The sequence below is a fragment of the Frieseomelitta varia genome, unplaced genomic scaffold (assembly GCF_011392965.1).
Source record: "Frieseomelitta varia isolate USP_RPSP 00005682 unplaced genomic scaffold, Fvar_1.2 scaffold_135, whole genome shotgun sequence".
Lineage (NCBI taxonomy): Eukaryota > Metazoa > Arthropoda > Insecta > Hymenoptera > Apidae > Frieseomelitta > Frieseomelitta varia.
The window spans coordinates 1,034,168-1,053,098 of NW_025109028.1; the positions used below are offsets into that span (position 1 = coordinate 1,034,168).

Below are 18,931 nucleotides of genomic sequence, written 5' to 3' on the forward strand. Positions count from 1 at the left end.
TGAATCAATAATTAAATAACTAATTATTTAATAAATTTTAACTTTATATTCATTGGAAAAATGGACAGCGGTATATTTTAAATAGTATCGGATAGAGTGCGCATGCGCCAAAGATAGTCTGTGATTGGTGGAACGACGGATACATGCATTCGAAACAGAGACAAGTAAACGAGTAGGAGAAAGATAGAGACTACCATGTTGCGCACGCAAACGAGAGAGAGAGAGAGAGAGAGGAGAGAGAGAGACCACCGCCAATATGATTGCTCGATCACTTGTTCTCAGTAGTAAAGCAAAGTTCGACGAGAGAGTTGGTTTGTCGTACATTTTTGGAGCGAAACACAAACTCGAGGGGAAAAGAAATTTTTGTTTGTTTTCACGTATATCGTAATTGTGAGTAAAAAATCTTGTGCCTCCGAGGAATGGCGGCTACCAAAGACGACAGCACCGACAGTGTGCAATTCTTCGAAGGAGTGGAGAAACTCCTTGAGATTTGGTTCACAAGCAGCAGCAGCATAAACAGAAAGCAGGGCGATCTCAGGCAGATTCCTCAGTAAGTTGAAACACGCTGTCTCTTTCAAATCAAAGTTGTTCCTTTTAGTTGATGAAAATTAATCGCACGATTCGCGTAAAATACCCCGTCTCGACTTTATACTCTACGCAACTCTTGATTTTTTTTTCAGTAGTTTGATAAAAAAGTTTAGTTACACATCGAACGCTGATTCGTTTACGAATGACCAGTGCACGAGGTGTCGTGAATGTTGAAAATTGACCGATGACAAATGTAATTTCATTTAAACAAATGTTTTGATAAAATAAAACCGGTCTGGCAACCATGACCATACCGCCGGTATCTCGCGATATAGTGTTTCTGATAATCGGCCAGTACGCTTAACCTAACAGTCATTTCAGAGTTAATGTCTCACGTGTGTTAATATTTTGAAAAAGAGGAAAAAAATACCAATTGATCTTCGACATTCAGCGTGGATCCTCGTCGATTTATCGTTTCAATCAGTTTGATTGGACATTGCGCCGAACGTTTGATTTAAAAAGAAAAAAAAGAAAAAAAGAGAAAATGACGTCGTCGGAGGAATGTTCGACGCACTACACTGAATACATTGAATTTTACAGTAGTGTGTATATGTCGTTGTTTTTTGGGCGAAGATCGATGCGCCCACCTTCTCGTTCCAGTAATACCGACCGTTTAAAGTGAGACTACGCGACTCTGATATGTATACATCGTTTTATCTTCCTTACTTTAAATTCAATATAAATATAGACATAAGCACTTATGCGATCCTCCTTTTTTCTTTCTTTTTTTTTTCTAGAACTCACCGGCATTTAAGATAAATCGTCTGAAAAAAAAATTTTAATTCTTCGCACTAAACATTGTTCAAGTTGAACATATAAATTAATGTCGACCGTGTTTTGACATATACTTTTCTCCGAACTTTCAGTACTACGAGTCATGTAATAATTAGTATCGATAGCCAAATAACATTTATGAAGTGTCACGTTGACGAAATGAATGAAATGAAAGTGAAAATAAAGTCGTGCTATTGAACGAAATTACGAGGTACAATTGAAATTTAACTAAACGAAAAATTACATCGTCTGATACAGTTTGGTATAATTTGTGTGGTGTTAGGTAATCAAGTAATTCAATGAATATGTGAACTTGAAACAACGACGATACCGTTGACACTAGAATTAATGGCGGTATCTACGGCCATTGATGAATTTTTTTATACATTATTTTGATGGAGAATAAATAAAATTATGTACACGAGGATGCGTAGAATATGATCTCTCATCCCGATTATATTGTTCTCTCGCGATTTTATTTGACTCTATTAAAAAATGTATATAATAAAATTATATACATTATTGATTTACATAGTACTTTCTAGAAACGCACGCTATATAATTATTCAATGTATATTTATATAATTTGCATAATTTTGCGTAGAACTACCACACCAACTGATAGTCGGAATATTTCAGATAAAAATGTGAACAAAAATAGACAGCAATTCCACGAAATACAAATTGTCGTTACTTCGGGGTTTACACAATAATTACATTTTTAGATCACTTAACGTGATCACAGACGCTGTTACACAATTGATAAATGTGTTACAATATGACTTTACGAAAATTACTTTCTTGTTGAAAATATAAATTTAATAGCCACATTTACTATTCACGTCATTTTATGTATGTATAGTTGCTCTATATTTATGTACGAAGAATCTGAGTAAGACTTGTTGCCTTGTATATTCTTAAAAGAAATTATTTACTATAGATGCATGAAAGATATCTCAAATTATGGAAAATATTTCAAATTAATGTTAACTATTGTTTTTATGAAAAATAGTGGAAATACTATGAAAAGATATTATATACATTACCCATGGTTTACAGATAGAACAAAAAAAATAATGAGTGTTATTTATTTTTAAATTTACGTAATTTATGATTATTATTTATACAATTATTATTTATACAATTACAAAACTTATACAATTTTACAAAATTTATACAATTACAAAACTATTACAAGGAAATGCTTACTTATTAAGACACTAATTATACTGTAATTACTAATAAGTAAGGAATTACTTATTAAGATTATACAAGCTTTATTAGTTTCAATCTCAAAGAGAACATCAAACTAGTCATGTAATATGAAATTTCAGAGTCTGACATAAAATTAAGTTTCAATCAAGTTTAAATTCTTGAATAAATTTCGAAGTGGAAATTAACATTCGTTCATTGTTCTATTACACGAACGTAACATCCGTTAAATTTCTTGAATTTTGATATGTTTAAAAATCTATTTTTATGTTTTGCGAACGACTTTGTGCTCATTGAAATATGTATGTATATCGAAATATCATGCGTAGCTGGTTCGTCGTTTGCCTCACCATCTTTTTCTAATTTATTTTATTAGTTTATTTTTCTTGAATGCGTTTACTTATCCTTTAATTTGAATTGATTTGCGAGTATGATAATTTAATCATTTATTATTTTATCTAATTATTTATTATTATACTTACTGTTATCTTATTATTTTCTAATATTCCCAATATTTATTATTATACTTACTGTTATCTTATTATTTTCTAATATTCCCAATATTTATTATTATACTTACTGTTATCTTATTATTTTCTAATATTCCCAATATTTATTATTATACTTACTGTTATCTTATTATTTTCTAATATTCCCAATATTTATTATTATACTTACTGTTATCTTATTATTTTCTAATATTCCCAATATTTATTATTATACTTACTGTTATCTTATTATTTTCTAATATTCCCATTCACGTTATTTAACGTATTACTTTTCAACGAATATAATACCGTATTTATTAACATCACACATTTTTCTAATAATTTTACACTTTAGTGTAAAATCACAGGATTTCATTGGGCACGTGATACGTTTATCTCGTATGGTAGTGCACGCGTAAGAATACTAAGTGCTGGTACAAGTGTTCATAATTAGACGAACTAAGCGCATAGAAAAGTATAAACGAGAAATAATCGTCAGGGTTTAGTAACTTTTTTTGTTTCTCGTTCCGTATACGAGATCTATCATTTTATACTTATTGTTAGAACTATACTTATTATGAAGGATATTACTTTGTTTTTTTTTTTTTAGAATTCACAAAGAAAATTTTTGACTCGAGTGTTGTATCTATTTGATCAACACAAAGAGAATTTCAATGTTAACCATAGTCTTGATTTGAAAGTGAACTTGAAAGCTGAAATTTCGATTCGATTTTGAATTCAAAGTGATACATTATTAAATGATACAATGGAACATTGGTATTTAAAATAGCATGTTGAACTTACAACGTAACTTTATGTTTCTTGAAGTTAATTCAATCTTTCTATCCGTTTCATTTCGCCCTTAATATTTTCTTATTCAGACATTTCTTATTTCACATTTCATATGACGATGGACATGCAAATGATAAGTACTATTGAAATACATGTGCTGTGCACGTGTCAAGGGTGATAAAATAGTTTTCTTCTCGTCTCTCAATTTTATCTTTATATTTTATACTTATCTCGTCTCTGAAAAATCTCATATTTCTATGGATGTTTTAAAATAATACTTTCTCTCGTATCACAATTTTTTTTTTTTTTTTTTAGCTATATTTAATAATATTACGTAAGCTATACGTAATAATAATTACACTTAGTTTGTGTTACATTGAGAAACAAGTAACTTGGAAAAAATTGATCATTTTATTATAGTGAAAAATTCTGTTACGTGTTATTATTTAGTGTCGTATTTGTTCAAGCTTCGTTCTACAAAATATTGTTGACATTTTTTTGTTTTAAGTTATAGTGAAGAACAGAGAGATTTGTCGAAAATCAAACGAGATAATGTTTACTAATTGCAAAATTTTGTACGACTAATCGTAGATACGATGTACATACATACATACATATGTACATACATACATACATACATTGAAAATGTTCTATCAAAACGTTCAAATGATTTATTAAAAAATTAAAGTGTTTACTAGTCCCATAGTTACATTGGCTCGCTTATATAAGTTATTCACTAATTCGTTGAAATCGTCGTTTTCCTTCTTATGAAAATGAGATCTTATGCGGTTTTCTTCTAACGTGCATTAGCGATTAATCTTGTAAAAATTTCGACTGAATCGCGCAGCTCTTCCTGTCTTTTTGCAAGTGTAAATATCATTATTATAATTTTTATATCGCCTGTAATTGAATTGTAAATGAATTAATCAAATACGCTCACGTCATTGCGAATAATTTTACACTTCGTGCATATTATAAAATTACAGGCGCATATATAACATTATACTTGGCTTCTCTTTCCGCGTCGCTAATTTTTGTCACGAAATTCTTAATTAAACGTCCGCAAGAACGTGTTGATTGAGCGACATGATAACTTCGTGAAATACTCAAATACCAAAAACAAACTGGATCGTCTTTTTTCGAATGAAAGATCTACCTCTCGAAATATAAATAATCCAAATATAATTTAATTCGAACTGATAAATTGAATTATTGTTGACGCTCGATTTTCATGAATTTTAATGACGAGTGATTGAGAAAAAAAGTAAGATTCGTTTTTTTTTTTCTTTTGTATAAATTCATATTGATCAAAGGTAAAATTTTGTTTCAGATGGAAGTGGCAATCGTTGCTAAAAATTGTTCGTTGCGAGATCATTAGCATTTGTCACACAGAGCATGTGGATGCTTATGTCCTCAGGTAAGTTGTATATCTTTTCTACAACTTTGTTTGAAAATTAATGTATTGAGATATTGCATATTGATGCACTTTGTTGGTCATCAATAATCTACAATTAGAATTAACTATTTGTAAATAGTTATAAATTTAGTTCATGGTGTGACATGCATAAACAAACCAAAAAGAAAGAGTAACAATATTTGGTTTAAGAGACTCTGTTTAAAAGCTCTGCTTCGACCTAAGTTTGAAAGTTTTGTCAATTGTACTTGAATTTAGTAGATTTCGTATTGGACAGGAGTGAATAAGCAAGAATATGTAAGTGAAGAGCGTCGAATGAATTTTTTTCTGTTGAAAGAATTACCTTAGTCTCGCTAGTTAAGAAACTTGAAACTTTGATTTTACTGTACGATGTGTCTTGCAACATCCTACATAAGAAGCTTTTCACGTAATTGCATATCGACTAATGCGAGTGTCGGCAGTCTTTGAAAGTTCTTATCTTACGAATATGGTTCATTTAAATGAGACAGGTAAGTGATGTTTTCAAAACGTTTCAGCGTTTACAAACATGTCGAATAGAAAATATTGATTCCCAATAAAACAAAATTTTAAGTGAACTTTGTTCAAGGTCGTAGAGAATTAAATAAACGTGAGCTGTTCCATTGATATTCCACAACTGTGGAAATATCCTTCTGAAATATTTTTCTGTAACTTTCATGCTCTTTTTTTTTTAAAGATATTTGAGATAGTTAAAGTGTTAGAGATATTTGAGATAGTTAAAGTTCAAAAAAAAGTGTTTAGAAATAGCTATAGGGAAGACCTATAATACTCATTGACAATCTTAATTTATAACTCAGGTTATTTAGAATGTACTAATATCGACAAAAAAGTCATGGTAAGGCGTAGGATTTTTTCTTTTCTGCAAAAAAATACTTTTTCTTGAATTCGGGCATAGGTGTTTTAAATTTAAATTTAAAAATACGTATATGAATTATGAATCTGCATATACATGTATTTTTAAATATTCATTTTGGTTCTTTATTTTATTTTGATCAAGGCAAGCTTAATGAGAAAACGGACAAAATTATATAATCATATAATCATAAAATTAATTAATCTTAATAGTTGTATTTAAACTAACAATTAAAATGAAATTTATAATACATATATGAATTATATTACATACATATGTGGATTATGCTAAAAATGTTGATTTTGGAATATACGTTGATTAAGTATCTTTTTATTTCTATTAGTGAAGTGTTACAAACCTCTCTAACTATAAACAAATCTTTTATTTTTAATTTTAAACATTTTATGTTTATTGAATGCGTTGAGGAAAACTGTCATTTGTGTGTCTCCTTTTCTTTATTATTTAATGCTGACAGAAAATAATATGCGTACAATTAAAATCTAGTAATTCAGTCGTTCAAATGTAAGAGAAAGAAGAAATAAAACAGAGAACAAAGGAAAGCGGAAGCAATGTTTGTCATCAAACATTTACAAGCAATGAGATAAATTGTAAGCTTTTGTTAATTTTTTTTGTTTGAGATTTTTCGAATAATGTGTCTTCTAATCATGCTGTATTTTTGGAATTTATATGTATGACAAATACGAGATTTTCTCCTAGAATTGGATTAGGAAGAGAGAAAATCCTGTAAATCATTAATGTGGGATGAACAAATTCTGGGAAAGGATTTTCCCCAGTGCCCAATTGCAACCAGGTGTCCCAAATGGTGTACCATAAACTGTAGAGAAAGTTAGACTTGGGACTTGGGATTGTGTGTATGTATGTATGAATGACGAATGACGAATTTTTGTGCAGATAAGGAAGACAATGAGCGAGAGAAAGAGAGAAGACAGTGAGTTGAGAGTTGCAAGTCTAAGAAAATTAAGAAAATTAAGAAAACAGTGTAAAACGTCACTTTATGATGATCATCATTAAACAAATTTTCTTTTATTTAACCTGAAATAAACAACTATTCTTTAACAAAATTCTTACAAATTGGGGTCTCAAGCCGGGATTCCTACATTAAGTATAATGTTACGATACACAAATTATTATTTATTATTATTACTATTATATACATATAATGCAGTTAATTAGAGTAAACTTAATCACATACATAATAATAAGCTTTACAGAATTGTTTCTTTCAATTTAATTCTAGGGAAATTTTACATTTCCTTCATTATGCAAATTCCAAAACTATAGCTTGATAATCTTGAAATACGTGCTATTTTAGAGGTCTTATCATTTATATACAAATTACATAACGTGATAATTTTGAAAGTCTTTCTCAATGTCTCAAATATACCTGTATATTTATTTGATCAGTATATCTCCCCTGTCCTTTCAATTTCATTAATCAATAATTCTCTCGTAGAATATATATTTTCCTCGGAAGTTTAAACAAATTAATCACTGTTCCTTATAGATTACGCATATCGTTCATTGATTAAGAGATCAATTCTTGTATATCTGTTTTTGTTTCAACTATCTCGTTTTATCGACGAAATTTTATTTACCAAACGCTAAATGTTTAATAATAGATAAGATAACCAATTTTTATTGTGAATTCATTTTTAGATTAGATCCTGCTATATACATGGTGTTTCGTAACTTGTAGGACCCACTTCGGGAGCTGACTGTACGCCTAAAAATAATGAAAAAAAGTCATATAAATGTATGTCCTGTCTGTCCTCGTTTATGAGGTGATGATGAATTTTCTGTTTTAATTATTTTTACAAAAGATGCTCGAAATGACCACCTTGCACATGAAGACAAGCCTGCACGCGTCTTGTCAGTGATCAATAGTTACTCTCTCTATCATTCTTGGTGTTTCTCGAATTTGTCGGAAGCCTTGCCCTATTCTATTTCGTAGTATTTCAGCATATTGAATCGATGCTGCTTATACAATAGATTTTCTTTCATGTGACTATTTGAAGATTCAGCAAATTTCGCAATACTCTCTAAATCAGTTCAGTTCTTACTAATAATCGTAATACAATAATAATAATAATAATAATCATAATATTCGCTCCATTATCATTTCAAACACAATCTTATACGACGTGTATTACGATTATTAGTCCCACAAGTTACGAAATACCTTGTATACTACTGAGGATTCGTAATTATGGACTTGTTTTTTCAAGAAATCCCTGAAGTATTAGTATTACAATCTTACTTTACTGACTGCAAACACAGGGAGAGATTTCGTTAGTTGTCACAAGATTGCAGATGTAAATCTTAAAGTCCCCTCAAGAAATATTTCTTGGAGGATGTTCTTGCAAGAGTTAGGATATATTTGACAAAAGACTCACAGTATCGCTATTTATAAGCAGACTAATTTAATCTTTTATATTTTCAAATGTAAACTTGAAGTTTTCAAAGCTATGGTCAGGAATATACAACCATTTATAACACAATAATAACCATTTATAATGAAGGATTATACTGTCCTTGAAAACCCCATAAACTCACTTTATGATCCCTAAAAATTATTTTATGATACTTTAGACATTGAAATATATAATTTACAACGGAGGTTTTCCAATATGTTGATATATAAATTAAATTATTATAAATTACAGACACGTGAAAAGCAGATTTTAGAAAGAATAGAATTTAGTTTATTTGTTCAGTTTTGATCTCCAATGTTGCTAAAGAATTTTTTTTATGATATTTTTGTTAGAGCCATATTACTCTCACTTTTATTCGAGTTTCTAAAATGGTTTATTTTCATAATGTTCAGTTAAATTCAACTGAATCGTTTTCATTTTGTTCTACTATTTGACACACAAGCTTATTGGTTTATTTTAAGAAAAAATTTAGAACCGCTTTAGAAATTACTGTATCACCGTTCCTTACTCTATAATTATGGAAAAAGATTCCAAAAATTCGTATTTTTTCCCTCCACTTAGATTCTATAATTACACGAGGTTTCAAAAAATGAAAATACTTATTGTATTACGATAAATTATTTCTCTTAATGATTTAAATCAGAGTCTCCGTTTGATGTAACATTGCATTTGTTTCAACTCGTTCGTTGTTTCTTAGTCAGTTGTATCTGTAACGTGTTAGAAATTTACTCTTTATGTTGTTATCTGCAACGCGCAAATAGGTACGTGTTAGGAAAAACAAATCTTCCACACGCAATCTTCCATATTGAACATCTAAGTATTGGCAGTAAAAGCCTTTTTGGCATTGTCTAAAATGCAAAAGTATATTGACAGTATCATAGCGATAACAATTCAGGCATAAACTGTTACAGGAACGAAGGATCAACCGCTAATTTGTATGACAATTGACAACCTTTACTTGTGCAATATTTATTTGTGCATTCATTACGTTAGGAAAATTCCAAATTCTATTTTCTTTGACTTACAGAAGTATTCATCCACTGTCACCTTTCTTTTCTGGTTTTATTTTTTTTAATTTTTTTTTTCTTTTTTTTTATCAATCTTTATTTATTGTTCTTTCTTATTTATTTTGCCGTTTTAGATCAATTAATAAATCATAAATCAATCAGAATTATGTTCCATTCAAAAAACCTGCTGAAATGTACCAAAACGCGAAAATTTACAAGGAAATGTTTCTTAATGGATTAATTATTGATAACATTGCTGAATCAAAGAAATCGTTGTGTAAACGAATGTTATCACAATTTTTAATTGCTGACCCTTTAAACGCATGTACGCGACTTTTAAGCTATGAAGATAATGTTGATTATTGCTCTTAACTCTTAGTTCTTGCTCTTAACTTAATCATTTTACATTACAAATTGATTTTCTAGAGGCAGAATGTTTTCATAAAGAAAATTTATGCCATACTTTCTAATACATTGAGATTTATTATTTTGTCATTTTGTTAATGTTTAAAAACAAATATTACATTTGTTTTAATGCGTTTCTCGATTTTGTATTTGATATTTTTATATTTCTTTCTTCAAGTGATCAAATTGCAATACTTTTGCAATATTTCTTTAATATTATGATAGCTTTTTTTTTATTTGTAAATTATATTAAAATGCAAATTATATTAATTCTAAATGTTATGTCATATTAATTTAAGAAAACATCATATCGCTTATTGATGAAATTTATTTTCTACCTTACAATCAAATAATTTACAAAATAAATTTTAATTAAAAAGAATCATTACCAAAAATAGGTAATTATTAGAATATTTCACGTGCTTTTTTTTTGAGATTTGTTGTGTATTAGTAATTAGTGTTTATTAGTGTTTGAAATATTTACTATCCAATCTAATCATTCCAAGTGAATTATGTATGTGAAATACAATGACGTCCATGTAATTGCATTTCAAATTATTTTATTTTTATTTCGTACGTTAATTTTTTCATGAATTCAAAATGTTATTAATTGGATAATTTGAATAAACTGGATGAAAGAATGAAAAACATTCATTAGAATGTTCTTTATCTCAGTTCTTAGTTTTCTTAGTCAAGTAAAGAACTTTTCTGTTCAGAATTTTGTTCTTTTGATTAAGTTTCAAGTTGATACTATTTCTGTTGTTATTAATTTGTGACCTTCACTAAAATAGAAAAAAGTGAAAAGTTAGTTCTTTTTTTGCATTGTATTTTGTATGTTGATTGAGCTATTAATATTATATAATATTAATATGAAAATTTAGACGTTAAAAGCTTGTAGAATTTTATTTGCGTAAATTTGATATTAAACGAGTTTCAATTTCTCTTTCTTCAGTATTATTCAATTTACATATTATTTAAAATACCATAAATGCGTAAAATATAATTACAGATTTTTCTGGTTTTACTTATTCTTCGGTAGATTCGTCAGTGACATTTATTACAAAGAAGAACATATAAATTATCACGTCGCTAAATGGAATTGTACTTGAACTTGCACTTCTCTCTCTTAGTCATCAATGTTTTGTCGGCAATCCATTCTATTATTACTTTTTTATTTATAAATATCTACACACTTTACTACTCTAAACACGTCTAATATACAATGTACACGCAATATATACGTGCAAATGCTACATACAATTTTAAATAATACAATTTATTTCTAATTTTACTAGTAATAATTCTTCTAATTTTTAACTTCCATTTCTAATTTCTTTACTTTAGCAACTTTATTTAAATCAAACAGCAATATAATATATACATTGCATACTTCTATAAATTATTTATATATATATACATAATTACATATATATATAATATACATGTACCTACATATATATGCATATATTATTAATATATTTAGTATGTATTACTTATTATGACTGAACATTTTCTTAATTCTCGTAAGCTCTAGGGTAATCTTACCAATTACCTACAAATATTTTGATTAATGATGAAAGATTATTGTTCATAAGATTTTCATTGTTCGTTGTCGTATTTTCAATTTATAGCAAAATTTGATTACATATATTCCTTTGTTAAAATACGTATTTTTTATATATATACATATTACATATAATACATATTATGGAATATATATATATATACCATTACGTAAACTAAAAACTATCCTTGTTTACCTTTTTTTTTTACGTTTCTTTCCGCATTGCACAATGTGATACACGTTATCCTGTATCTGCGTCGCGTGTGCACAATGTGCATACGCGTGAATGAAGAACGAGCCGAGTTTACGTATTATATGTATGAACAGGAAAGAGATGAAAATGAAGTTGAATATTAAACCACTTATTTCAGAAGAAATATAATCCACAAGCCCGTAGATTAAATAATTCTGTAATTGATAATGCACATTGTAATTATTCAATCTATTTTTGTTTTTTTTTTCTTTTTTTGTCTAAATTATGAATCTATGATTTATTTATTTATTTATTCGTCGACGAATTTGTTTGATTATCACATTGCAATGAAACATTATTCCAACGTATGTTACAAGGAATTTTTATATCTAACATATCGAATGATAATAATCAATAATATTGACATAGATAATGACGAATCAACATATTTTTATATATATAATGTACTATTGAATTTGATCATTGCATTAAAATATATTATTATATATATAATTGGAATGTATTTTTAAATATATAATTAGAATATAATATATATATATATATATTAATAATAATATATTTATATAGATATTTTTATTATAATTTAGTATAATTATAAGTTTGTAATGATCAAAACCAGAAATTAATTGCAACATCATTTTCAGAGTATCTTTCTTTCATAATAAAAGTTGAGCAATTATCTGAGATCTCAGAATTCAGATTTAGCAATAATCTAATAAAAAATATCAAAGTTTCTTGAAAAATAGATTCGAAATCTTATAGAAATTTAATGAAAAATAATACAAATCGTAATTTTGCATTTTTAATTAATTTATTTTTGTATTTGAATCGATATCGCAATTAACTTAGCTATGGTCTCTGTCTTTATTTACATTGATATCACATTTATCTTGATATCACTTTCGTTTTGATTAAGAGTCATACTTATATTCAGAAAATCTAGAGCCAATGTCTACATATGTCAAACCGATGATAACTTCTAAATAAAGCCTGCAAATATTATATATATATACTAAATTCATATCATAATATTATATGTTTTGTAATAAAAAAAAGGGATTATAATTATATTCATTAATACAAAAATTACAAATGTAATCGAAGTGAAAATACAATTTATTCAAACATTATCAAAAAGCAAAATTAAAATTATTTTAAATATGTTATCGTAATATATATAGTAAACATATATTAATATATAGTATTGTGGAATATATACCTATACTTAATTATTGTTACAGTTTTAAGTATTTCACTGAATGTTCATAAGCATATTTTGTCTCACTTAATCTGCACCTAATACCATCTAGATTTGAAACTAAAAATAAAATTACGGTGGAAGCCAACTAAATGCCTTGCAACAACCTTCGTTCTTTGATAACCTTCAATTCATTATTTATGCCAAAAATGCTCTTCACAGAAACAGATAGAAAATATAATTTCGGTAAAATTTGAGTATATTATTTTTATAAGAAGTCCTCATTTTTTCTTGTCTTTTCTGAAAAAGGAATAAAAATAAAATAATAATAAAAATTTCTCTTATTTTTATTTCGTATTCTAAATGCTTAGTTTCGAAATTTTAATCGTAAGTAAACACGTGCATTTTGTCGTCATTACTCCTCTGTAATATCGATTAACGATGATGTCAGACGAAAAGACGTAATAACGTAAATTTTATAGTTGAATTTGTAATGTTATGTAAAAGTAACATGTTATAGGCAAATAATAAATATTTAAACAGTCATGTAGTAATTATCTATATGAATTATTATATTTTATCAACACTAATTAAATCTTTCCTTGTGGACTAAAATGAACTGAAAGATTGATAAATAAAAAGAAAAAAGCGTTACATTTTTCATTCTGAGATATTAATAGATCTATATTAAAATAATAATTTTAATTTAGTTATACAAATAATTATTCATACAGTTATATAAATTCTCGAAAAATATAAGAGATATATCTCACAAATATATATCATTGTCAGTTTAAAGAGAATAGGATATCAAAAAGAATCACATTGATACTTATTTCACTTTATGATGATTTTCAAAAATTCTGTTAAAATAGCAAATTATTGGCATGATCTCTTCCGATATTCTATAACCTTTGTCTGAAGCATTTGCCCAAATCTTAATGAGATATTCTATATATTTATTACAAAAATGTATATATTATTACAATATTTTTATAATTTTTGATTGAAATAAACATTTTGCAAAATATTTCTATTATGTGAAAATTAGTTAAGTTGTAATATATGAAACTGCAAATGTGAAAAAATGCACTTTAAATAATTATGTAAGATTAAGAATATATTATTTTAATATCAATTGAAATTTAACAATAAAATAGTATAGTATAACATAGTATTATTTACATTTTAATCTATTAGAAAAGATTAGAAAATAAACAATGCTAGGATATGAGTAAAGATATGTTTTCATTATCTGAAATTATATTATAAAATTAATAGCATATGATATAAAGAACAGATCAATTTTTAATTCAGAATTAAGTACAAAATTAAATAAGTGTAATTTTTTTTTACAGTGAAAGTAGCATGTTCCTATCAAAGCGTAGACTTATTCTCAAAACATGTGGTACCACTACTCCCCTTCAATGTTTGGAGCCTCTTTTGGAACTTGTGAAGGAATATACTGGCTTCGAAGAAGTAGAGGTATGTGATTTTTTCAAAATTTGTTGTCATTAATTAATTTTGTTAATAATATAAAAAATAGTCATGTTTTATTAGAGTAATTTATAATTATTCAAGGAGAATTATTAATTAAACTAGACAGACTATTATTAAGTATTATTTTATATTTTAATTAAAAAAAATTAAAAATTATGTGTTTAACATACGTACATTACATTGTAAGGGTAATGATCTTTTGTTGGTGTATAATATAATACTATAATTTTTGTTTATAATAATTATCATTCATTGCAAATACATTGAAGTTGAAAGTACTTGGCTATATAACTTGACCTAGTGCATGGATAAGTGATGTGTCTATATATAGGAAACCTCTAGTATACAGGATGCATCTCTACCTCTTGGTTTATTGATCTCTCTTACTCATGATATAGCACATGAAAATTTGTCCAAAATTATTGCTAATTTAATGCCTCTTATCTTTATAACATTTTTAAATATATATTCCATGGTTTTATTTTATTACCATGTACAATTGTTTATTTTTTTATAAAAATAAAAAAATATTCAAAAATTTTATTAAAACATGGACTATACGAAATTACAATGATTGTTTCAGAATGTATTTTATTCAAGAAAAAATTACAAAAAGCCAGAGCTTCAAATATCTCCTCATCAAGCATTTGAAGAAGAAGTTGCTTTACTTGATACATTCTTCTCTGGTAAGAATATTTTCTACATTTCTAAACATTTGCATTTCATAATATTATACAAAAGATATTAAATTGGTTGCAATTTCTTTTCTAGATGGAGAAGCTTATTGCTTAGGTTCTGTAGATTCAGATTGTTGGTATTTATACACTTTGAACAAAGAGAAGTCTGTAGATGAACCCTCAGAACCAGATCAAACTTTAGAAATCCTAATGACTCATTTAGATCCAGAAGTAATGGCTCTTTTCACTAGAGATGTATGCTCTTCTGCTGACGAAGCAACTCAAAAATCGGGAATTGATAAACTTATCCCAAACATGATTATAGATGATTTTCTGTTTGAACCATGTGGATATTCAATGAATGGAGTATCTAAAAATGTAAGTATTCTTACTAGAGAATAAAAGATTACATTGTACAAAAAACATAAAAATAATTATATATATTTTACAGGGAAATTATATGACTATTCATATTACACCAGAACTAGAGTTCTCGTATGTCTCATTTGAGAGTAACATTCCAGAAACTTCGTATGAGGAAGTAATACGACGTGTACTAAACACATTCAAGCCGAAAAAATTTGTTGTAACCATCTTTGCTAACAAAGAATCAATCGCTGCTAGTTGCCCACGTGACTTAGAGCAAACTGATTATCTGAAAGATTCTGGTGATTGGCTACGTACAGATGTGCAATATTGCCGCTTCAAGAATTATGATTTGACTTGTGCATTTTATTCAAGATTCCCAAGCTGAGGGTTCATAGACGCTTCATTCGGACCTAACCAATTAGGAACTAATGAAGCGCTTATTAATAATTCTATCATTTCTCAAACTTCCTTTTCTTTTTCCGTAAATGAAACAAACAAACATAATCAATCTATAAAACGTATATTAAAACCTGAAAATATTTACAAAAAACATGATCTTGTACCTATTCAATATATAAAACATAATAATGAAGCAAATCTTAACGAGTGCGCTATACAAAATTCAATAATTATCCAGGAAAAAACTGTTACAACACCTACAAGTCCAGCAATTATATCCATATCTCAATCCATTAATCCTAATGTTTCTATAAAAGATAAACATATAAATACAAAGAGTAATGATTGTCAGTCTCTACAAAATCACGTGGATTTTAATAGAGGTACTAATTCCTATTCTGTGCGATCAGTATCGTCACCACAGTTAACAATTAAACCCCTCACACGATCAAAAGTTTATAGAAAAACGTCTTTAAAATCGCTGAATTTATCAAACTCTATGTTAGATCACAATGTATTTAATCATCGTAAAAGTAATTTGACATCAGAAGGTCGTATAATCAATATTTCTAATTGTTCCATCACCTCCACAGATAAAAAGGTACCTTTTCCGTGTCTTTCGGAATTGACTCAAGGAAATGATACGAATGATACAAAAGATAAATGGAATATGGAAGAGGTGCATATTACTTGTAACCCACTTTCAACACCGTATCCATATTCCACGCCTCACCATAACATTATGAGCGAAACTGTAACAGAACCGCTAGACGATGAACCGAAAAGTCGAAGCTGCGGAAATTTTTTACCAATCTTATCGTTGATTCCACAAACAGTCATCAGCTTCCAATATTTAAGCCCAAAAATGAAATTTTCGTGGTGGAGAAATAAGATCTCGTGAAGGTACGCTTAAGTACCATTTAGCACAATTGTTGCCGGTGGTTTTGTAGCGCAATTGTTGCTAGTGGTCTTATAGCACAATTAAATGCTGTTTGGACAAACTCTATGAAAACCACTTACCTCGTAGTGAGTTCCCAATCTTCATCAATTAGAGGTATCCCGTCATCGTTACACGTATATGTCAGTCAGCCTATACCTCTTTGTAACTATAAATAGGATCATACTGAAAGAACGCATGCAAATAGATTTTAAAAGTAGTTCCTTCACTCTATGGAAACGTTTTGCACAATGTACAACGACTTCGAATCCTAGAAATTTAGAAATATTGTCTATATTGTACATTACGCTTCTATTGGATCCTCTAGTCCATGAAGTTTTTCCTACAATTTATTAATTTATAAGTAGAATAAAACAAGTATTCTTCCGTGTGAAAAATTCTCTTATAACTTCCTCTACTTATATCGATATTACTTATAGAAAATTCATTTTAGAAAAATCAAGAATATGAATCATGCAACAGTATGGATCTAATTTCAAATGAGATGCGTCAGTAGTGTTATAGTTTCTTTAAATTTATTTTTGTTGTAAATGATTTTTATTTGAAAATTAAAGATATCTATTTAAAGAATAAAATCTATGTCAAAACTATTTTCTATGTAAAAAAAAAAATTATTTGCTTAAATACATTTCTTTTATAAAAATATAAATGTTAAATGAGCAGCTCTTTTTATAATTTAATATGTTATTTTTAAAACAAAATTTATTGATCCATACAAGCTTCTAAAAGTATTAGATATTTGAATGTCGTATTACATCAGAGTATAATACAAATATTCCATGTGAATAACTACTGTATGTGATATTATTAAAAATATGAAAAATAATACACCAGTTGGTGCTGTAAAATGTTGATAATCTAGATTAATTCAATTTCCTTACTAAATTAATTTAGATCATCTTGTGGAAGAAGCATTAGGATAGCTAAAACACTATGATTAATTAAATCATTCCTATATGCGCGAGTGTATATTATGTGCGAGCGATGTCTGTATATATGACAAGTCATATTTCTTCTAAAATTTTTATTTCTCTATGAGAAATGTTTATATCTATAAAGTTTATATCCATATTTTTAAAAAGATGATTGAAATTTAACTTTCTTCAAATTTATTCTTTTTTTTTTTTTTTAGATATTCAGATTCTTTTTATTAAAAGAATATACATTTATTTTTTTCCTCTACTTGTTTCTTATCTTTTGTTGTGTAAAATCAACATTCATTTATAAAACTATATTGTATGAATGTTGTAAATCTTTATTTATAAATCTATATTTGTTTAATTTTACACTTATATAACTTACTTTTTGTTTATCAGCTAATAAATAGATTTTATGAATATTCGCAGTGGCTCTTATTAATATTCAAACACTACAGTATTCAAAAGATTATTACTTTGTATATTTATTTATAATAATTTATTTTTGAATTTTTTAATATTAAAACGATTATTGTAATTAACGAAAATGTAAAAAGTGATGAGCTAAATAATGATAATTTAAAATCGCAAAAAGATTCGGATAATGAACAAGTTACATTAATTTTATTTTTTATGTATAATGTATATATCTGAGTTATGTAAAATTATATATAAATTTAATGTAATTTGTTTATTATCTAAATTGTTTTGTGACTTCAAATTTCACTATTTATTATAACTTCATTATTTATTTCTTGTACAAAAAACTATGTGCATTAAATGCAATTTATGTTTCTATTAATGAAAATAATTTTTCCAATATATTTAAAAATAATTGATTCCATAACACTATAATAAATAAACATATAAAGTAGTAATTTTTCGTACATTAATTAATATTAAGACATAGTATATTTTGTTAAATTTTCCACAAATGATTTAAAAAATGATGTATAATTTTATAATTATTCTACATATATAGTAAAAAGATGAAAAATTTCGGTTTTTAAAGACAAGAGAGAAAGACGGAGAGAGTGAGAGAGAAAGAGAGAGAGAATGAAAGTGAAGAGAATGAGAAAGAGAGAGAGACAATAAGAATTACATATAAAA

At 27.2% G+C, this 18,931-nt stretch overlaps 2 protein-coding genes across 3 annotated transcripts; both read left to right on the forward strand.

Annotated features, from left to right (window-relative positions):
* The first annotated feature begins 180 nt into the window (after nt 1-180).
* On the forward strand, nt 181-16,075 carry LOC122530685 (S-adenosylmethionine decarboxylase proenzyme). Of its 2 annotated transcripts, none has more exons than XM_043657867.1 (6): nt 181-550; nt 5,185-5,271; nt 14,360-14,486; nt 15,085-15,187; nt 15,273-15,556; nt 15,630-16,075. In XM_043657867.1, the coding sequence occupies exons 1-6, from the start codon at nt 420-422 to the stop codon at nt 15,930-15,932; spliced, it is 1,035 nt and encodes a 344-aa protein (XP_043513802.1). In that variant the 5' UTR covers nt 181-419; the 3' UTR covers nt 15,933-16,075. The 2 variants fall into 2 exon arrangements, with proteins under 2 accessions (XP_043513802.1, XP_043513793.1); XM_043657858.1 differs by lacking the exon at nt 181-550 and adding an exon at nt 861-1,206.
* Nucleotides 15,976-17,812, forward strand: LOC122531228. The gene is made up of 3 exons (XM_043658988.1): nt 15,976-15,982; nt 16,141-16,329; nt 16,540-17,812. The coding sequence occupies exons 1-3, from the start codon at nt 15,976-15,978 to the stop codon at nt 16,845-16,847; spliced, it is 504 nt and encodes a 167-aa protein (XP_043514923.1). The 3' UTR covers nt 16,848-17,812.
* The last annotated feature ends 1,119 nt before the right edge of the window (nt 17,813-18,931 follow it).